We start from the raw sequence: 22,664 nt of genomic DNA on the forward strand, positions 1-22,664 counted from the left end.
CATTCATTATACCAATACGCCCCCAACCAATCACAAAGTTACATACGTGGTAACCTGTAAGCTGACACGAGGTGTATGAAACAGAACCCCCGTGTTATAACGACTGTTGTTGACCCACCATGCAAGAACTAGCAAGTTACATACGTGGTAACTTTATAAGCGGGCACGAGGTTTATGAAACACAACACCCGTGTTATAACGACTGTCGATGTCCTGCCATGCGAGGATAAATAAGTTACATACGTGGTAACTTTGTAAGCGAGCACAAGGTTTATGAAACAGAACACCTGTGTTATAACGACTGTCATTGCCCCATCACACAAGGATATATCGGTTACTTTCATTAGTTAACCCACATAAACAACAGGGTGGAAGGTACATGAGCAATGCTATGTGGGATGCAAGGGAAGCACTTATACCAGGTGGTGCTTATGATAGAGCGTCCACTTATAATGGTAAGTAATATTTTTAGCGTTTATTATTACAGAAGTTTAATTTTGTGATAAATTTTGCTCGTCTCTTTAATTAGGTTAGCCGAGAATAAAGTTTTAAAGGTTAAATGTTTAAACGTAATGCTCAAAAACCTTACCCATACTTTACATATGTTTCGCAACAAAAAAGTTTAAGAACCACTGCCATAAAGCCATCATATCTTACCCATACCAACAAACATTATAATTTGGTTACAAGGATCATTTATTCTGTTACTTCTGCTACCAGGCATAATATAAATAATATATTAGTGGCTCATCTGGTATAAAACATAGTGTATTTCCAACGTTCAAGTCTTGCCGTATGGCAGACGAAACCTTGGAAATATACTACGTTTTTTAAACCAGTTGAGCCGCTAATACAAGAATCATCCAACTTCATGAGCATTAGATCAGGTCTAGATCCTTATTTTTGTTGCTAATTAATAACAAGTATTAAACTATTTTTTATTTTACTGATCACGATATCAATACACTTGGTGCACTGCTTACTAGGGTTTGTTATTTTGAAAGTTTATTATTTAAACATAAAGGCGTCACCTTTAGCAATATACAATATAACTGATCACGATATCAATACCGCAGGTGCTGTCCCGCCACGCCACCAATACTTTCGTACACACGACCAGATGGGGATGATCAACCAAACAACGAGCATACAAGCGCAACAAGCAGTAGCAAGCCTACCTGTACCTGTTAACATGTACATGAACCCCACTATACCACCAAATTACTTCCATAATGGACAGGCACAAGGTTGATATTATAACTGTATGGTATTCTGCAACATATGTGTTACGTTTGTAGATAATGAGGCAACTTTTACTTAAATCTCAATTCCAAACACATGTGAATATATGTATATACAAGTTACTGATAGGTGACTGTGAATATTTGGGTGGGGTAATGAGCCAATCCTGGCCTAAATCCGAGGACCCATGGCGTGCCACGCTGCGAAACCTCACCCACATAGAGAAGTAGATGTTTGGCCTAATGTACCAACTTTGGCTTAAACCCAAGTTCCAAACGCCTTTGAATATATGTATACACACGTTAGATATTACTGAGTGTGTTGCTCTGGTTAGGTTCATCCTTTTTACCTAGAAGTTACCCAAAATAACCCACTTATCCCCCAGGTCGTCCAGTAGCCAAGGGTGGGCGCGCCCCACGTTTAAGTCGCACCAATCGGCACCCACAAGCTGGATCCAACCCCGCAACTCAATCCCAGGATATGACACAGAACTTCTCACAGGGTAAATATAATGCTTGTTTTAACATAAGGCTTGTAATGTATGATAATGGGAAAACTCTTGATTGATATCTGGAATAGAATGTGCATATACAATGTTGGGATAATGTACCAACTCTGGTCTAAATTCCAGGTCTCATGGCGTGCATTACTGTAGGACCTCACCCATATAGAATAGAATGTACAAATACAATGTTGGGGGAATGGACCAACTCTGGCCTAAACCCCAGGTCCTATGGCTTGCCTAACTGTAGGACCTCACCCATATAGAATAGAATGTGCATATACAATGTTGGGGTAATGGGCCAACTCTGGTCTAAATCTCAGGTCCTATGGCATGCTTCACTGTAGGACCTCACCCATATAGAATAGAATGTACATATACAATGTTGGGGTAATGGGCCAACTCTGGTCTAAATCCCAGGTCCTATGGCTTGCCTAACTGTAGGACCTCACCCATATAGAATAGAATGTGCATATACAATGTTGGAGTATAGGGTCAACTCTGGCCTAAATCCCAGGTCCAATGGCATGCCTCACTGCAGGACCTCACCCATATACAATAGAATGCCATAACATAGGACTTCTGTTAAAATAAGTGACTTTAATGCTAGATGAATCTATATGCTACCACACAACACTATTATAGAAGTTACAAACCATATCAACTTAACCATATACTTTATCCCAAAGGTGCCCTCACACAAGGATATGGAACAGGTCTCTCCATGAGCCAACCCATTAGCCAGGGGATGAGCCAACTTGGTCTCTCTCAAGCTGAACTATCACAGGTTAGTATCTGAATATAAGTGTGTGAAGTAAGTTACATTAACTCAGCACAAAGTTACATATGTGGTAACTTGTAAGCGCGCATTAGGTGTATGAAACAGAACACCGGTGCTATAACGACTGTCGTTTTCCAATCATGCAAGGATAAATAAGTTGCATACATTCATTTATCTACTGTATAAGCTACAACTACACTTATCCCCAAATAAGCCATAGTACACACACCCCCCCTAACAGTACATATACTTAATTTAAGTTAATTCCATACCCAACAGCTATGTACCATTGTTCACTGTATAATCTACAACACACATACCATTGTTCACTGTATAATCTACAACACACATACCATTGTTCACTGTATAATCTACAACACACATACCATTGTTCACTGTTTAATCTACAACACACATACCATTGTTCACTGTATAATCTACAACACACATACCATTGTTCACTGTATAATCTACAACACACATACCATTGTTCACTGTATAATCTACAACACACATACCATTGTTCACTGTATAATCTACAACACACATACCATTGTTCACTGTATAATCTACAACACACATACCATTGTTCACTGTATAATCTACAACACACATACCATTGTTCACTGTATAATCTACAACACACATACCATTGTTCACTGTATAATCTACAACACACATACCATTGTTCACTGTATAATCTGCAAGTTCCAATCAATCCCTCACAGGACAGCTACATGGCTGAGGAGTTCCGATCCCAAGTTGACGCAGCTTTGTCTCAGGACTCGACTTACCAAGGAGAGCGAGCTTACACCGGTCAAGGTCTCAATTTCTCTCAGTATTAGACAAGTAGGTACAATGTTATAGTGTGTGTGTAAACACAGGCGTATTCAGGGGGAGATATGGGGGACCTGGAACCCCTTTTTGTGAAAAATTTACAGAAACAATTCCAACTCTACAGAAAATTCCTTTGATGGCTTTAACTTCGGTTGCCTAAACCTGGAACTCCCTTTTTGTAATAAAATAAGCCATGAATAGCCACGCTCCATTGTAGCGCATTGGTTTTATGTTTAAAATAGAGTTGGCCCCCTCCCCTTATAAAATCCTGGTCCCCCACCCCCTGTGACCCTGTGTGTAGTGTTTATTTATATCCTAATTGGAACATTGAAGGTTATTTATTGAAAATAAGAAGAAAAAGGATTTGATAGCTATTTGAGGCAAGGCAGAATAAAGTTGTTTGGATGAGCTCACTGTCAGTTAGTTACTTTAAAATATATTAGTGGTTGGGCTTGCCTTTTGGTTCCTACATTTTCGTAACACCAGATCCTGACTTTATTTTACTAAACAAGAAAAGTTGAGCATATAGGTGTGTGTGTATTTTTTTGATGAAACAGGCCCTGGAGTTGGTTAGACAGGTCACAGTTAGTAAGGTAGTTATTTAGCTGGAAATATTCAGTGCAGCGCAGTTATAGTAGGTTGGGTAAGTTGGTTTATGCTTATATTCTGTTTTAACATCCATTTATTTGGTAGTAAATATATAATATGTGCTAAAAGGTATCCTTCTACATACATACATATAGAGAGAGAAAATAATTGTTTAAGATTTGCGTGATCGCTACACCAGCAAGCCATGATATGTGTTACAATTTTAATGATTCAAGCTTAAACCTATAAAAAAAAGCTATTTAAAGTTCCCTATAAATCATATGAAATTCCCCTAATGCTTACCAATTACCAGGCATACAGTTTAAATGTTATAATAATATGAACCATACAAGCCATTACCGACAGTATGTACACTCATTAAGTAATTTAACATCTAATTATAAATTGTGTGATGTGTAGTATGTCTATCGTAATATACAAGACCAATATTAACGTTGCAAGCCATTACCAGCAGATTCCCCTGAAGCAATGAAAAAAAAATTATATAGTACTGTAGGGGAAGATGGGACACCTTTAGAACATAATATCCAAATATCCTGATCCTGTTTTAAACAATAAACAACGGTTTAAAAGTCTATGATGTGTAGTATGCTATCGTAATGTAAGTAACAAATATTAACGACGCAAGCAATTACCAGCAGGATGAGCGCACGGAGTCACGACGATCTTTAAGCAGTGTGCAAGATGCAGCAGAGGAGGATAGGAGGAAGTTCCTCGAAGAAAATCGAAACACATCTTCTCAGTGCTCTACATAAAGTGGACTACATGCTATGGGATATAATTAATAAGTTTGCCGCCAAAAATCTGGTATAAAAACGTTAATTTTTAAAGTTTTCTATATATCTACAAGGCTTAAGTCAGACTGAATGTTTGGAGTAAAAATAACGTTTTTATATCGAAATAATTCGTTTTAAAATCAGAGAAATACAAAGTACTTTGTATTGCAGTGTTGCACACTTGCTTTTTAGTTAATTAATTCCCATTCAAGCTGGCTTTATTGCCTTTGGTTGCGAAACACTGTTTTGTTTTGGGCAAAAGAGAAGTAATTTACTGCTGTGTAGCACTGGGAGAATTTGGTTTCAAAAACGTGGTGTCCTTTACCTTTCGAGTTTGGTTTTTATTTCTTGTATATCTACATTGCTTTCATTGGATATAATGGGAAATGGTAAAATCGTATTTACGTTTTTAAACGATCGTTCATTTAACTGGCTGTAAATACAAACAACTTTTTAGGGAAGTTTATCATCTAATTCTGCTTGCGTTAGAAAATGTAATAAAATTTGATCACCACGTTTGACCTTGGCTTTAACAACACGAATGTATAATGACAGAATAATATTTATATAGTAGTAGGGTGGGGAGGATGGGACACCTTTAGCACATGATATCCAAATATCCTGATCGGGTTTTAAACAATTAATAACGGTCTATGGGAGTCGTGAGGATACGGTTTTAAAATTCTTTGAATGATCTTTCGTAACTACTAAAAAGAAATAGAAGGAAAAGGTGTCCCATCTTCCCCACCCTACTAAATAATGACATAATAATGACCATACGTTTGAAATTATGCAGTGAATGTAACCTGTTTACACTGGAAGGGGCAACGACAGCCTTTTCTGCTTACAAGTTATCTAATCCATGCATTGCTGACAATTTAGGTAGTTGCGAACTACATTTTAAATTCGGTGAGATGCAACTTCAGCATGATGACCTCTTTTCCCAGAGGGGTTAAAATGTAGTTGTCACGAACTTGTGGGAATATATAGGACGCCCGACAATGTTTAGAGCTTGGGGAGGCAACTTCAGGTTGCTTTTAAATTGATGCACAACTTCAGCAAGACCTAAGAGAAATATTCAGTCGAACTTGTGAAGGGATATGCTGGGATAAAACCCTAAGAAGCACGTCAGAATGTATTTATTATAGTATCAGCGACAGTTATCCGAAACGACTTCCATATCTACTTTTAATTGCCAACTATTTTACAAGATTTTCCAGAAGCACAAGTTTTTGAATGTTTAACCCAAGCAATTAAGAGTTTCCCTTTTCAACTTCCACAAATGACAAGTATGAAATTAATAAATTATTTATTTATGAACGTTACGAGCTCGTGTGACGTAAACATACAACACAATGCAGATTAACAATAAAGTTGCGACGACGACGATTGTCGTGACGATAATCATCGACTGTTTGGCGAGTGGAGACGTCGGGACACCTGCAGAAAGAAAGAAAGAAAGACGTTAAGATTAAGACTGGCTTTTAACCGACTGTTTGGCGAGTGGAGACGTCGGGACACCTGCAGAAAGAAAGAAAGAAAGACGTTAAGATTAAGACTGGCTTTTAACCGGTAACGACTTCCAGAAAATGGCCAAGGACAAATTGTTTTTTTTGGTTTTACAGTTAACAGTACAGCGAATGCTTTAGTTTAAAAGACATACCTTCCGGTAAGGAGTCGTCAGATTCCGGCAACACTGCCGCTCCAGGGAAAAGCTCGGACTGCGGGGTACCTGGCGAACCCGGGAATATAAAGATGGGCCCAACACTCACTATAGCAGTCGTGTTGTCGTCATCGTTTGTGGTTGTAGTAACAGCTGATCGTCGCTTTCTGACGTCAGTGTTATTGACGTCATCGGTATCGGGTACCGAGGAAGCCGAGCGCAGGATAACACCGTCTGCACCTGGACAAGCCTACGGGGATTTGTAAAAATTTGTTAAAGGACAAATGTATCTCAAGCTGGATATAGAAATTAAGTTCAAAGCAATCATAGGTTTTACTTGTTGTTTACCACCAAATGAAACGATAAATTCGAACTCCCCCGCCCTAAACCAATCGAGTTTGCAAGGACATTTTAAAATGTGGAGGCTCTTATACTGAAGGCCCTTCGTGCTTGGCTTGCTATTATTGCTTTGGAGAAGCAAGTCTTCAAAATACAAATACAGTAGGGTGGGGGAAGATGGGACACCTTCTGCCTCTATTTTTTCATCTCATTTTAACCGATTTATAAAATTAGATTCTCACGACTCCTAAGACCATTGTTAAAAACACGATCAGGATATTTGGATATTATGTGCTAAAGGTGTCCCATCTTTCCCCACCCTACTATATAAAGAAGTGTGAAAACTACCAGACTTACCGAAAGTGTGCTAGGAACTGCAGACTTCATCGACCCGTGAATGTACATCATGTTACAACCCATCATCCTGGGAACTCTGAATGATACGCACACTGTCCCGCTTTGACCGTTGCGACCGAATGTAGTGGACAATATGTTGCTGCTACAACCCGCGGTGACCAACGAAACCGCATCAGAGGAACCTGGGGTGCTTGAGCAAGAAAGGGTCAGGCTGTACAAGTATAAAGCTTGGCCGGTCTGTAAAAAAGAGAATACGAAAGTGTTAGTGAAAGATTATAAAAAAAGTACCGAGTTATTTAAGCCAGTCATATTTATTCGCTTTGTAAAAACATGATTAGGATAAACGTTGCTGCAATGTTTTTTTGATTACAAACTATTTGAGGATTTGTAACTTGGTACTATCTTACATAATAGTAAACCCAAAATCTTGGCAACATTAATCAAAACGAATGACAGTGGCAGGTTTGCCCCAACCCGACCCATCTTGCCCCAACTCGACCCAGTTTGCCCCAACCCGACCCAGTTTGCCCCAACCCGACCTACCACTTACCATCGTCGGGGTTTGTAACGATATAGTGAGATGAATCATCTCCGACACCGTGTAAGCAGCTCCTTCCTTCACACTGAACAATGGTGGACACGCACCAGGGCACGCAGATTGAACTTTGCAAAGTTCGGCCACCGCTTGTCGCATTACGGTGTCGCCTTTGACGATGCGTAGTGGTTCAACTCTGTAGATATAGTAGGATTTTCAGTTAAATATTGGAGTTCTGGTAGCAGCTATAAAACACTAGTGAGGTAAAGATAAGACAGAACTGTCAATTCCGTAAATATTGGTTCACTACCAACCAAGATGTAAAAAAAAAACGTTAAACCGCCATCTATATTGGAAAGTTTACCTATGCAAACGAAGTCTTGTTTTTTTTAAATTTTTATCAATTTTACCAAAACGACCAATAATAGAAAGCGTGTTAAAATATACATACGTTGGTTGCAGTCTTGTAACGATGGAGTAGTTCTCGGTGTAGGAACAAGTCCATCGAAAGATGGGGATTGGGACGTCGAATAAAACACCGTTCGTGTTCAACCAGATTTCGTTGGTGAAGCTATTCGTGTTAACAGTTCCGGTGGTGGGCCCGCTGACTCTGGTACCACACCCAGTGAACGGGAGCGGAATAGAAATCGTATAGTAGCCGTTCACAGGGGAGGATACTGGAAAACAAAAAGGGAAATTAAACCGGTTAAAATACAGTCGTTAATGAAATTACCGAACAAGTTTTAATGCCCTCGCAATTAAGAAAAACTATGGTATCTGCTGTAAAAGTAACAAATTACAAATAACAAGTTAATGTTTTCGCAATTGAGAAAAAAGTAACAAATTGAGAAATTTGGTTAGTGTCTATTTAGTAAAGCCGTGGAACGCCAACCAAGAAAACGGGAAATGCACATGGAGGCTTTCAACCATACAGCGAAAGTGAAGCTTCCCAGAATTTAGTTTCTAAATATCCATTAAAGTAGTAATGCCGTGGAACTTCAAACCAAGAAATTAGAAAGCATGGAGACTTTAAACCATACAGCGCAAGCGAAGCTCCACCACAACTTACCTGCACACGCACTAGACATTGCGGTGCCACCTTGCAGTAAAGAAGTAGGACCTTGACCCATGTAAATGTAGCTACCGGTTGTAGACATGGAATATTCGCGAACTAACTGCGCAGATACAGAAATAGTGATCGTGTTTTCACTGCAGGATAACGACGGGGCGGCTGGGAAGGAAAAAGATTAGTAAAACCAACGGACGCCAGTTTTTCATATGTATAGGAAGTCTAAACATACAGCGGCAAACACACTACAGTTTTTAGTCTGGTGACGTGGCGCAGTGGTTACAGCGATCGTTTTAGGACAAAGCCCAGCGCTGCTACCATTGTGGTGCGTGGGCCCTAACCCAGGAACACTTGTGTTTAAATTCCGCTCCATTTATACTTACGTATGGTGCAAGTCTTCCCGAGAAAGCCGGAAGGACTCGTGCAATAGAAACCCGACGCGTGTTTGCACGATGGCACACATCTGCAATCATTCTGGCAAGGGTTGGGCGTGCATGCCCCTCGGTTTTGTTCTGGTGGGATCAATGTAGTAGTAACGCCACCAACTGCAACGCAAGTGCCCTGCCTGCATTCAGCGTTCAACGGACATTGGAAATTGTTCACGCAAGCAGCATTCGCCGAGTTGAAGCTCGAAAGCAGGAAACTGGAAAATAAATGCATTTTATACATAAAGAACCTTCCGCACGCACTTTCAACGGTTATTCGCCCAACTTTGAACACTTCGCACGTGTCCTTGTATAACCTACATAAGGTCGCTACCATTATCGTTTCACATAACATAGGAGCATGTACCATATTTACAGCTGTAACGGATCTATAATAACGAAAACCTCCACTTTCACAAAGTATTTTTCGCTCTACCTTTTACATTAACCACACATCTTCAACGACGTAAATAAACACATTATGCGACAAATCCTGGACTTACCTTAACAAAACGAGAACGAACATTTTAACTCAGCAAAAACGAAGCGCTTCGAGAACTTAACACGTAACAAAGGACAATAATACCACGTTGTTGCAGCGTTGCTTTATATAAGGCAGAGGGCTAATTATAATAAACGAAAAACGCCGCATTCCAGGCAAAATATTTTGATTGGGCAGTTATTTCCACACCGGTTCAGGATGTATGTGGGAACCTGTTTTATATTTTGAAGGAGGCGAATTGCGATTGTGTAGTTTTTATAACTAACTCGTAATTTTTGTTGAAATTTGAAATTTGCAAACCTATGCAGTATAAGGTAGTATAGCATAACTTCACGCATATAACTGACACATTTGTTGATTTTAAAGCTTTAAAAGTTTCTGTTTTTAGCCCGCGAGAAAAATTATCAGCTTAAGACGTTTATGATTTATATGTTGCTGGTTTACTTGGTTTAAAACGTGCGAATTTATAAAACGAGTCGCGTAATTATGAACACGTATTTGAGACAAATTTTATTTTGCATGTGCACTTTATGAGGTACTTTCCCTGTAGGGGATTACCGATAATGTATTGCGTGTTAGAAGTTGGCCCACCTTTATTTGTCGCTTCGATTACAGTAGCAAAGATTTGAATATTTAAACAAAACGTATTTTAAACGAAAGGACAGAGATAAGCGCGGTTGCTACGCCGATAACTTATGGTTTTGGTAACTTAGGTAAAATTTTATAAATGAACGTAACTTACTTTATCTTTGCGTGGCTGGAAAACGTCAGTCGTTATAACACTATTGTTCTGTTTCATACACCTCGTGCCCACTTACAAGTTACCAAGTATGTTACTTTGTGGGAGATTATTTTTTGGGAGATTTTTTCTTTTTTTTATGTATGGCTGATAATTTGGACAACCCGTTAGTGACCACTGGGTTGATTCGCCTACAATGATGGCAGAGACCAGCCTTGAACCCATTACCTCTGGGTTACAGGCAGGCACGCTAACCACTTCGCCATGGCAGCGGTTAACAATATTAAGGTGCTAGTGATGAATCCTCTGTGACGTCACAGATAAGTATGTTCGTAGTTTGGTTTGTGTATAGTGGTTAGCAATATAAAGTAGGGTGGGGGAAGATGGGACATTATTTCATACTGTTTTCTCATGAGTACTATATATATCTGCAATCATGGTTTAGAAATAATAATTTTGTTTATTTGCACGACAAAACACTTATCAGGTAACAAAATAAAAATATCTACATTGTGAAGATAGACCCCAAACCTAAATTGCAGGGGAGGCAGGGATAGTTAGACACAATCCTATAAAAACACTACTTATTGGTTGTATTTTACTGATTAATGCCAAAAAAGATTGTGTGAAAAAATTCAGGGTAAGCGTGCCCACTCTGCCACCCTAGGTTTGGTGTCTATGATCGTAAAGCAATATTAACAAGGTTGTATCTCCCCTTTGTTTCTCACTTCATTCTGATGGTGACATCATCAATGATATCATTGATGACATCATGCAGCGCCATAGAAAGCATAAAAATTGGAGAATGGCTCGAAAAAGTGATTGTCCCAAAACGCTTTGATGGAACTTAGGTTTAACAGTTTCCTCTGCAAATAGAATATATGTTATATTAGTGGTTCCCAAACTGTGGGTATGGCAACGCTCTATTCTATGTGGGTAAGGTCCCGCAGCATGGGTACTAGGATTTAGGCCAGGATCAGCTCATTACCCCAACACCCGGGCGACTACTGCTTGGACCTTACCAGTCTTTACACCCTGCCACTTGCAGTGCTGAGTGCTTACCATCATATTACATAATAAATCACGTTTTATTTGTTGTTTAATAAACAACTTTGTTTAACTTCATCCATAATTCCCTGTATTACTGATGGGTGGCTTTTCCAGCAAACTTTTTTAAATACTTTGCAAAGAAATCAGTTTGAAAACCACTGCATTGCATTATTAATTACTTAATTGTTTGTCAAATATTAACTACCTCTCTGGATCTCCCAATTCTTCGGGTTTCTTCTTCGGCAAAAACTGGGAAAGTCTCCAAATTCTAAAAAAACATTTGTGCATTTAATTTAAATGTAAACATTATGTTTGGTCGTGACCCAGTGGTTAGCACGCTTGCTTCTAGCCCAAGATGTAAGAAACAGCACAACTGTGTTATACGACTATTGTTGCTCTGCCATGCGAGTATAAACTAGTTACTTTCATTCATTTAACATCAGTATAAACAAGATAAAACACTCCACTTACTTTGGCAAACCTCCTTTTTCTTTTCTGTAAAAACAATCATTATGGTTAGAATTAAAGTATTTAATGTTAGCAATATAATAAATACTTTTTGATAAACAAACTTGTTGTAAAACAAAATTTTCTCTTTTTAACAAGTAGTAGTTGGCAATACGTTTAATGTGTTATTTGGTTTGTTTTAGAAAAAAGTAATATGCTGTGGGGACCAGCAGAAAATTTTCGCAGTTTGGTTAGGAACCACTAGAGTGGATTATATTTTTTTGCAGAGATACATTTTCAAAGCAAAATAAGCTAAATTTACCTCACAAAATTTGACTATTTTGTTTTCAATATATTTACCTTGGTTTACATGGATGCTTTGCGTTTGCTACCGCGTCTTTGTAAATATTTGACGTTAGAAATCTTTTGTACGAATCTTTTCTCATTAGTGTGTATATATGATCGAGCGCGGCATCAAAAATATACCGAGACTTGGCTTGTTTTAGCTCCTGCTTTACGTGCTTAACAACCTGAGTGTCGATGTTCACTGGAGTACTTCCATTTGGAGATATGTAATCGCTGTGAAAAGAAGAATATTAATAATAACTTTTATTTGTCTCTTCAATTGCGGTAGCGAAGATTTAGAAATATTTTAAGCGAAAAGACAGGATATAGCGACAAAACAACAGTTGTTAAAACATGTTTATAGTTAAAAACATATTTACATTTGGTTGGAAGAAAAAGACATGGTCGCTACACCTAACGGACACACAAGCCATTTATTTTAATTAAGTTAAACTTCTAATAGAAACAAAAGTGGGCATAAAGACACAACCCGTTCAATGGGGGGGTCGTGTCTTTATGCAGAAAATGGTTATATGTTTATAAAATAAAAGTTTGGAACCCAATTTTATAGTTAACAATTTTGTACACAATTTTTATTAGTGCATGAAACAAAACACTTGTGTTATAACGACTGTCATTTCCCAAATAAGTCACATAGGTGGTAACTCATAAGCGGGCACGAGGTGTATGAAACAGAACACCCATGTTATACCGTAGTCCCATTCATTCACTCTTACTTAAATATAGCCTTGATGAGTTGATCGACTTCCTTTTCTTTGGAACACTTCAAGTACATGACCTCGCAATAAAAATTCAAGTTTTCGTCGCTGAACTCCTTTTTCAAATGCTCTTCAAAATACTGTTGGCCAAGATCACTTTGTATGAGCATTTCAAAACTCAAGGCCCAACTTTTGGCCTCCAGTTTATAAGGGCCTGGTCCTCTGAATGAAAGGAAAAGTATAAAATACAGAACACCTGTGTTTTAACAACTGTAGTTGCCTCATTATCAGGGTATATCAGTTAATTTATTCATTTTATACATAGTAACTTGTAAGCGGGCACGAGATGTACGAAACAGAACACCTGTGTTATAATGACTGTTGTTGCCCTTCCATGCGAGAATTAATTCTTTAGTTTACACTGAACATATTTGTTAAGAACATGCGTAAAACAAATAAATTATAGCCATTCTGGTATTTTTTTTGTACTAATAAGTTTTATTTTTTACTGTTTAACTCCACAATGCTTTATGTAATGTGTAATAACTTGTTTGTTTTTGTTTACAGATGTTAGATAATTGTTAGTTTGTTCTTACGGTTGTGGCCAGGAGTCTCTTAATGTATCAGCTCTCCATGGGTTGTAATACATCTCATCCTGGAATAAGGGGTCAATGCTCACCCACTCGGTGCAAACAGTGAGGATCCTGAAGTGAGGAGTGGAAAGTAATGACATTATATCAATTATATCCATAGACAATATATCAAAAATTATAAATTTGTGAAGATAAAAGCATTTTATCCTGAAGTTAGGAGTTGAAAGCACTAAATCAATGAAGGTAATTAAAGTTTCGTGACATTAAGCTCTATAGGAAATCCTACCGTGTGGCACAGTAGGATTCAAGCCAGAGTTGGTCCATCACCCCAACATTGTATATGCACATTTTATTCTATATGGGTGAGGTCCTATAGTAAGACACGCCATTGGACTTGGGATTTAACCAGAGTTGCCCATTACCCCAAAACCTAGATATTGTACTTAAACTTGATTAACAAAGCTATAGTTCTATTTACCTTGAACAACTTGTAGCTAAAACTTTGGACGGAGATTTTCCTGGATTTTTTTTCTTCTCTTTTTTACCTGAAAATAAATGGCCCTTTTGAGTTGTCCAAATTCTTAGTCATACATTAAAATAGTCCTACAAAGTTACATAGGTGGTAACTTGTAAGCAGGTACGAGGTGTATGAAACAAAACACACTTGTTATAACGGCTGCCATTGCCCCTACATGAGTGGATAAATACATATGTGGTAACATACGTGATAAAGCGGGCACGAGGTGTATAAAACAGATCGCTTACATTATAACGACTGTTGTTGTTCCGCCAGGCAATGAAAATATGTTACATTTATTAATACTATACATTTATGCGTATACCAAACACTATCTAGCAAAAAGTAATAATTTACATTCATTCATTAAAACTCACTTTTATCATTTGCTCTTGGATAAGAAGTAAATTTTCTATTCATTCCTCTAATAGCAGTCGCCCATGTGTTTGCTTTTATGTTTCCAACTTGTTTCTGATACATTTGCGGTCGGTTAACTCTCCAAAACGCAAACTCTTGCCATCTTTTAATTGCTTGGTCCACTGCACAGCACTGCTGTAGTAAACTGGACAAAACATTGATAAAATAACTTTAGAATTATGCTAACTAAAAATAAATTGATATTTGAGTTGGAGTAATAGCAAATCCTGGTCTAAATCTCAGGCCCCATGGCTTGCCTTGCTGTAGGACTTCACCCATATAGAATAGAATGTGCATATACAATGTTAAAGTATTGGTCCCACTTTGGTCTAAATCTCAGGCCCCATGGCATGCCTTGCTGTAGGACTTCACCCATATAGAATAGAATGTGCATATACAATGTTAAAGTATTGGTCCCACTTTGGTCTAAATCTCAGGCCCCATGGCATGCCTTGCTGTAGGACTTCACCCATATAGAATAGAATGTGCATATACAATGTTAAAGTATTGGTCCCACTTTGGTCTAAATCTCAGGCCCCATGGCTTGCCTTGCTGTAGGACTTCACCCATATAGAATAGAATGTACATATACAATGTTGGGGTAATGGGCCAACTCTGGCCTAAATCCCAGGTCCCATGGCATGCCTTGCTGTAGGACTTCACCCATATAGAATAGAATGTGCATATACAATGTTAAAGTATTGGTCCCACTTTGGCCTAAATCTCAGGCCCCATGGCATGCCTTGCTGTAGGACTTCACCCATATAGAATAGAATGTGCATATACAATGTTAAAGTATTGGTCCCACTTTGGTCTAAATCTCAGGCCCCATGGCATGCCTTGCTGTAGGACTTCACCCATATAGAATAGAATGTGCATATACAATGTTAAAGTATTGGTCCCACTTTGGTCTAAATCTCAGGCCCCATGGCATGCCTTGCTGTAGGACTTCACCCATATAGAATAGAATGTGCATATACAATGTTAAAGTATTGGTCCCACTTTGGTCTAAATCTCAGGCCCCATGGCATGCCTTGCTGTAGGACTTCACCCATATAGAATAGAATGTGCATATACAATGTTAAAGTATTGGTCCCACTTTGGTCTAAATCTCAGGCCCCATGGCATGCCTCGCTGTAGGACTTCACCCATATAGAATAGAATGTGCATATACAATGTTAAAGTATTGGTCCCACTTTGGTCTAAATCTCAGGCCCCATGGCATGCCTTGCTGTAGGACTTCACCCATATAGAATAGAATGTACATATACAATGTTAAAGTATTGGTCCCACTTTGGTCTAAATCTCAGGCCCCATGGCATGCCTTGCTGTAGGACTTCACCCATATAGAATAGAATGTGCATATACAATGTTAAAGTATTGGTCCCACTTTGGTCTAAATCTCAGGCCCCATGGCATGCCTCACTGTAGGACTTCACCCATACAGAATAGAATGTGCATATACAATGTTGGAGTAATGGGTCCCACTTTGGTCTAAATCTCAGGCCCCATGGCTTGCCTTGCTGTAGGACTTCACCCATATAGAATAGAATGTACATATACAATGTTGGGGTATTGGTCCAACTCTGGTCTAAATCCCAGGTCCCATGGCATGCCTTGCTGTAGGACTTCACCCATATAGAATAGAATGTACATATACAATGTTGAAGTATTGGTCCCACTTTGGCCTAAATCTCAGGCCCCATGGCATGCCTCGCTGTAGGACTTCACCCATATAGAATAGAATGTGCATATACAATGTTAAAGTATTGGTCCCACTTTGGTCTAAATCTCAGGCCCCATGGCATGCCTTGCTGTAGGACTTCACCCATATAGAATAGAATGTGCATATACAATGTTGGAGTAATGGGTCCCACTTTGGTCTAAATCTCAGGCCCCATGGCATGCCTCGCTGTAGGACTTCACCCATATAGAATAGAATGTGCATATACAATGTTGGAGTAATGGTCCACTTTGGTCTAAATCTCAGGCCCCATGGCATGCCTTGCTGTAGGACTTCACCCATATAGAATAGAATGTACATATACAATGTTGGGGTAATGGGTCAACTCTGCCCTAAATCCCAGGTCCCATGGTGTGCCTCACTGTAGGACCTCACCCATACAGAATAGAAGTTGCATATACAATGTTGGGGTAATGGACAACTCTGGCCTAAATCCCAGGTCCCATGGCATGCCTCACTGTAGGACCTCAGCCGTATAAAATAAGATAAGGTAACTCTCTCAAGGGAACATCTCCCATCCATTACCAATAAAACCCTTGCCGCCTTCGGGGAAGTGACAAGCTTCAACATCTAGTGGGGTGGGATAGGGTGTTCTGTTTCATACACCTCGTGCCAACATTATAGAATCAACATTTAAATTATTGAGATTTAAGATTCTAATTTACTTTTCTTTAATAGCTGTTGAACTCTTGACAAAACTCCATCGACTAGTCATGTTTTTCTCAAGTTTTCCAAGGTATTTCTGCATAAAATGTAAGTCTGTTATACAAATACTTCGTAAAATTCCACCTTTAGAACATACTATCCAAACATCCGAATCGTGTTTTAAACAATTAGTTTTAAACAATATTTTGAATGATCTTTGTTTACTAACAAATGGAACGAGAAAATAGAATGTAAAGGTGTCCCATATTCCCCTATTCTACTTTATTATAAAAAAGCGGCAAGCCTTGAATAGCTTCGAGTTATGGATGCTCACTATAACTACTGTTTGACAGCCCGCGATAATTCAGGGTTACACTTATTTAATGAAGATGTAGTTTAAAATTAGCTATAAAACATTGTTATGTTTCATACACCTCATGCGTGCTTATAAGTAACCATGCATGTCACTATGTTGGTGTTTAATAGATTTATAACTTACTGATTCATATTCTTCCAGTGGATTTTCCTGGCTGTGTTGTTCTCGTGATAGTAAATGGCAAGCTGGAAGCAAAACAACAAGTCAAAACTATTCCTGTGCAAACTGATCTACATTTTGAAGTACGTGTAATGGTTAAGTGTTGCAAACTAATATGGGTTGGAGTTATTGGTGTTAAGTCTTTTGAAACAGGCCCCATGACGACCTCACTGTAGGACCTCACCCATATAAAATAGAATGTCCATATACAATGTTGGGGTAATGGGCCAACTCTGGCCTAAACCCCAGGTCCCATGGCATGCCTCACTGTAGGATCTCACCCATATAAAATAGAATGTGCATATACAGTGTTGGGGTAATGGGCCAACTCTGCCCTAAATCCCAGGTCCCATGCCATGCCTCATTGTAGGACCTCACCCATAGAAAAATATAACATACACTGACATGCACATCTTGTATATTAACCCTACCGTGATCAGTTTCTGTAGGTGATAATGTCTCTGTTGGCCAATAAAAAGGACTCTAATAAAATATGCAAGGTATGCAAAAGGTTTCCTTTTCAACCTTACAAGGCGATTGCTAGCTTATAATACTAGGCTACAGTGACATTCATTATAACACGGGTGTTCTGTTTCATACACCTTGTGCCCGCTTACAAGTTACCACGTATGTAAATTTGTGGGCCATTTTATCTTCAATTTTAAGTAATACAATATAGGCACTGAGTTAACTGTTCCACCAACCTATTATCACCACTTATTTTCACTTCAAAATTTTGTATGAATGTGTTCTGTTTCATACACCTCGTGCCCCTTACAAGTTACTACGTATGTAACTTTGTGGTTATTATCTTTTTTGTTTTTAAAAATTAACTTTTATGTAAAATAGTGTATTCCATTATAACACTTGCTACTTGTTTTATTTTAAGTCATAATCACCTGGAATCTGTAAAGAACCGATTCGTCCTGATCCCCCACTGTAATGTTAGAGATATCCCAACCAAACCTGCATGGGTAGATGTACCCAAGCTTGCATAGTAATGTGGCCAAGTGGGATGCCTCTGTGGTAAGGTATGAATGGAAAACAAAACTTATTTAACTAAAATGTTATAAGTCCAGACACTGAGCACAGTTGGTTAGCGCGCCTGCCTTTAACCCAGAGGTAATGGGTCAAAGCTTGTCGCTGCTACCATTGTAGCCAAGTGAAATGCCTCTGTGGTAAGGTATGAACAACTTAGTTAACTACATTTGTAAATAAGTAGTTGATTTTCTGCAGGACTTAATTTAACAAAGATAAAGTTTCGAAAATTTTAAAAATGAGGCGTAATCAATGAATGTAACTTGTTTATCCTGGCATGACAGGGCAACGACAGTCGTTATAACACGGGTGTTCTGTTTCATACATCTCGTGCCCGTTTGCAAGTTACCGTGTATGTAACTTTGTGGTTGATTATTTTAACGTATGATCATAATAGACGATATAGGCAAAGCACAATTGTATAACCATGTCATTTTGGCAGACATTGCTACCATTGTGGGTGTATATGTTATAGCTGCTAACAAATACGTTAAGCATTTTTGGTAGAAGTGTTGCTTTGGGCACAATGGTTCATTTAACCTAATGTATTCATATATTACCGGACTTTGATGTTATTTCCAGATTCTTCATCAACCATTCTACTAAAGCTGCTGACGTAAATGCGTCAGGTACCCCGTATTTGTGACACTCCAGTTTAGAAGTACATGCAGATTTGCTGGCTTCTTCGCTGATGGTTGAAGGCATTTGCATTGTGGTTCTGATGCTCTCTTTCTCCCATTGCATGAGCAATATAAGTGCAGAAATCTGGGAAAGTTTTGGCTTAATTGAATTTGGAAGTCTACAGTGAAATTCCACAATATAATTTTTGAGTTTTGAATTCTACAGTGAAATTCTACTTTTTGAGTTTTGAATTCTACAGTATAGAAGAAGTGATGAGTCTACAAGTGTGTAGAAGTTAAGAACCATTGCAGGAAAGACAGTCGGTATGCAAATTAGTTGGGAGTTCTAGGTTTTAGGCAGAAAAAGTTGCCCTGGTAATTGGGGAACTCTGGCTTGGCCAAACTTAGAATCAGCAAAAATGAACGAAAGTCGTTATAACCTGAGTGCCTTGTTCCATACACTTCATGCCCGCTTACGAGTTAACATGTATGTAATTTGTTTATCCTCGCATGGCGGGGCAATGGCAGTCGTTATAACACGGGTGTTCTGTTCCATACACCTCGTGCCCGCTTAGGAGTTACCGCGTGTGTAACTTATTTATGTATCCTTGCATGGCGGGTGCCCTGTTTTATACACCTTATGTCAGCTTTACGAGTCCGCATAACTTTGATATTCTATATGCAGCTTTACCTTCGTATAAACGTACTGACGAGGTGGGAACTTCAAGTCTTGTCCATCAGCTACGCAATCGCCTTCCTATTAGAATGTATTGATATCAGGATCATTATTGAGGAGTAAATGTAACTTGTTTATCTTCGCATGGCCGGAAAATGGTAGTCGTTAAACACGGGTGTTCTGTATCATACACCTCATGCCCGCTTACAAGTTACCAAGTATGTAACTTTGTTTTTGATTTTAACCACTGAGTTGGAGCAAAAGCCGTTAAGTGTCTTTCCTTAGTACAAATACACCCACAATGTTATAGCAGTCTCAATGCCACAACCTCCGGTATAAAGGTCCACTCGTGCCACAGCGACTAACAGTTATGTAATTTGACAATAAAGTAACTTAGTTATGTACATATACTGAACTACACCAATATATTGATCTCGGTTTTATAAAAAAAGTCAACTCTTACATTATGCTCCAGCGTTTCAACGTTGAGTGTAACTTCGTTAGCTTTTCCACTGCCTACTATCATCTCTCCGTCTTTGTCTATTCAATATAACGTTGTATGAATTATAAAGTGAAATATCCAACGAATTTGTGGGTATACGATTGAATAAATGAATGCATTATCCTCGCATGGCGGGGCAACAACAGTATTATAACACGGGTGTTCTGTTTCATACACCTCGTGCGAGCTTACAAGTTACCATGTATGTAATTTATTTATCCTCGCATGCCGGGGCAACGGCAGTCGTTATGACGTGGGTATTCTGTTTCATACACCTCGTACCCGCTTATGAGTTACCATGTATGTAACTTTTATTCATTCTCGCATGGCGGAGCAACGACATTCGTTGCTACACAAGTGTTCCTCCCATACTTAAATGAGTAAGTGTATGATGCGTACCAAATGCTGGAGTTATCAGCGCTCCTTCAAACGCTCGCTTCCAAGTTGTTATGGCCCATTGCGAGCCACGTCGAGCTGACGTCATCGTGACGTCACAGTAACCTACTAATTATTTAACCTTCAAAATAAAATTGAAATTCGTTTAATAAGTTTATAGTACTGTGGGGTAAGATGGGCACCGCTAGCACATAATATAGTAGGGTGGGGGAAGGCGGGACACCTTTAGCACACAATATCCAAATATCCTGGTCGTTTTTTTAAACAATTACCAACGGTTTATGGGAGTCGTGAAGATACAGTTTTATAATTCTTTGAATGTTCTTTGTTTACTGGGATGAGAAATCATAATGAAAAGGTGTCCCATCTTTCCCCACCCTACTATATATATGCGCATCCCATATTTCCTATTCGTATTTTTAACAATTAACATAATATAATTTTTAAAAACAATAACGATATTTGTCGAAACAAACGTTTCAATTGTTCCTTTCGCTGCGAACATTCGCGTGGACAATCTAGAATTCGTATTACGTTTTGTCTGTTTACAAACCATAGGCAATTGTCCGCATTTTAATCTATGTCATCCATTCGTGTGTTTTGAGTATAGAGTGTTAATATTCCGCATGGCATAACATTGAAGTAGCAGGTTTAATATGACACGATGCATCTGGTCGTCAACGTTTTATAAGACAACAGTTGTTTCATGCTGTTAGGTTGGGGCAAAATAGTCCATGTTATCTTTCTCTTTTAACCCATTTGGTGGTAAACAAAAACTATACGTTAGTATAGTAGGGTGGGGGGAGACGGGACACCTTTTACCTCTATTTTCTCGCCCCGTTTAGTAGTAAACAAAGAACATTCAAGAAATTATAAAACTAAATGCCCCTGACTCCCATTGACCGTTAGTTATTGTTTAAAACACGATCAGAATATTTAGATATTATGTGCTTAAAGTGTCCCATCTTCTCCCACCCTACTATATATAATGTCCCACATTTAGAGTCGTGAGAATACGGTTATAATTCTATAAATATTCTTTGTTGAATACCAAATGGGACGATGTGTCCTCAAACTCAATCTGCTACTTTATACACATGGGCCAACTTACCTAAACTCTTTATATGGTAGGGCGGGAGAAGATGGGACACCTTTACATTCTATTTCTCGTTAGCTGTTTAAAACACGGTCAAGATATTTGGATATTAGGTACTAAAGTATCCCGTCTTCCCCCACTCTATTATATTGTCAGTATAAAAAGTTGCTGCTGATAGAAACAAATCTTCGCATTCCTAAAGTTCAAGTCGCCTCCCTACGTGTTAAATAAACACTAGCAGCCACACAGCATTAATATTAAGCAAGCCTCCCTTAATAATAACGTTCTTCGCAGCACAATAGCTATTTAACTAAATACCGCCATCCATAAAACGTTAAAATATTGATACGACGCTTGTATAAGATGCTGACCCGACGTATAGTTGTGAAAAAACTTAAAACGAAGCAAAAGTCACTTCTACAATTGCTCCACGTATATATAGTAGGGTGGGGGAAGATGGGACACCTCTTTATTCTATTTTTTATGTTGTGAGAAAACAGTTTTATAATTCATTGAATGTTCTTTGTTTACTACCAAATGTGACAAGAAAATAGAGTGAAAAGGTGTCTCATCTTCCCCCGCTCTACTATATTATATATTACCCTCTACATATCCCATTAACTTGTATATGACCTTCTTTATACTTAACTTCCATTTCCTATATTTCTAACTGCTCAACTATACGACCATTTACTACGCTCTACTTATAAAACATAAGCCTTTCAAATATCGATATTGTAACATCGCATACAGGCAGAGATATCCATCTCCAGATACTACGTTGTCAGTCTGCTGTAACCTCTTACGGACCACGGCAGAGCCATAAAAATAATTACTCCGTGCAAATCCGGATAAGACACCAATGCAATGCGCGGTAATGGCCGTGAAAGCGACTGAGTTCCCTGATATTGAGTGTTCCAGTCATAGTGTGTAGAATCAAAATATGTC

At 38.6% G+C, this 22,664-nt stretch overlaps 3 protein-coding genes and 1 long non-coding RNA gene across 9 annotated transcripts in view; 2 read left to right on the plus strand and 2 right to left on the minus strand.

The window, feature by feature from the left end:
• LOC100181729 (regulator of nonsense transcripts 1) overlaps window positions 1–5,268 on the plus strand; it is a gene marked incomplete in the record, with an annotated part of 20,198 nt that extends 14,930 nt beyond the window's left edge. Inside the window, 6 exon segments of the mRNA XM_009861097.3 lie at window positions 368–455; window positions 1,077–1,247; window positions 1,628–1,744; window positions 2,434–2,531; window positions 3,254–3,374; window positions 4,610–5,268. Coding sequence (XP_009859399.1) covers window positions 368–455; window positions 1,077–1,247; window positions 1,628–1,744; window positions 2,434–2,531; window positions 3,254–3,370 — 591 coding nt within the window.
• A 773-nt stretch (window positions 5,269–6,041) lies between these two features.
• LOC100101819 (transmembrane protein Vc16) lies at window positions 6,042–9,745 on the minus strand. 2 transcript variants are annotated; one of them, NM_001128864.2, is given in 8 exon segments: window positions 6,042–6,187; window positions 6,411–6,660; window positions 7,107–7,343; window positions 7,657–7,837; window positions 8,093–8,318; window positions 8,711–8,872; window positions 9,094–9,353; window positions 9,639–9,710. In NM_001128864.2, coding segments are annotated over 8 exon segments (1,470 nt in total). In that variant the 5' UTR covers window positions 9,662–9,710; the 3' UTR covers window positions 6,042–6,056.
• Window positions 9,746–10,831: 1,086 nt separating this feature from the next.
• Window positions 10,832–20,738, minus strand: LOC101243037 (regulator of G-protein signaling egl-10-like). 2 transcript variants are annotated; one of them, XM_026835598.1, is made up of 16 exons: window positions 20,624–20,738; window positions 20,186–20,262; window positions 19,738–19,803; window positions 18,987–19,191; window positions 18,288–18,409; window positions 17,820–17,871; window positions 17,353–17,414; window positions 16,874–16,950; window positions 14,425–14,609; window positions 14,009–14,075; window positions 13,534–13,641; window positions 12,956–13,159; window positions 12,234–12,452; window positions 11,898–11,921; window positions 11,632–11,694; window positions 10,832–11,242 (listed from the first exon to the last, which is right to left on the minus strand). In XM_026835598.1, exons 1-16 carry the CDS (start codon window positions 20,706–20,708, stop codon window positions 11,230–11,232), a joined length of 1,629 nt encoding a protein of 542 aa, XP_026691399.1. In that variant the 5' UTR covers window positions 20,709–20,738; the 3' UTR covers window positions 10,832–11,229. The 2 variants fall into 2 exon arrangements, with proteins under 2 accessions (XP_026691399.1, XP_009859520.3); XM_009861218.3 differs by lacking the exons at window positions 19,738–19,803; window positions 20,186–20,262; window positions 20,624–20,738 and adding an exon at window positions 19,487–19,526.
• On the plus strand, window positions 13,574–19,266 carry LOC113474455. Of its 4 annotated transcripts, none has more exons than XR_003396110.1 (5): window positions 13,574–13,660; window positions 16,887–16,961; window positions 17,371–17,471; window positions 18,278–18,419; window positions 19,009–19,266. It is a non-coding gene; the product is annotated as an uncharacterized LOC113474455 (long non-coding RNA). The 4 variants fall into 4 exon arrangements; XR_003396108.1 differs by having other exon boundaries at window positions 13,636–13,773; XR_003396109.1 differs by having other exon boundaries at window positions 13,636–13,773; window positions 18,278–18,414.
• Window positions 20,739–22,664: the final 1,926 nt, after the last annotated feature.

The sequence above is a fragment of the Ciona intestinalis genome, chromosome 8 (genome assembly GCF_000224145.3).
Source record: "Ciona intestinalis chromosome 8, KH, whole genome shotgun sequence".
Classification (NCBI taxonomy): Eukaryota; Metazoa; Chordata; class Ascidiacea; order Phlebobranchia; family Cionidae; genus Ciona; species Ciona intestinalis.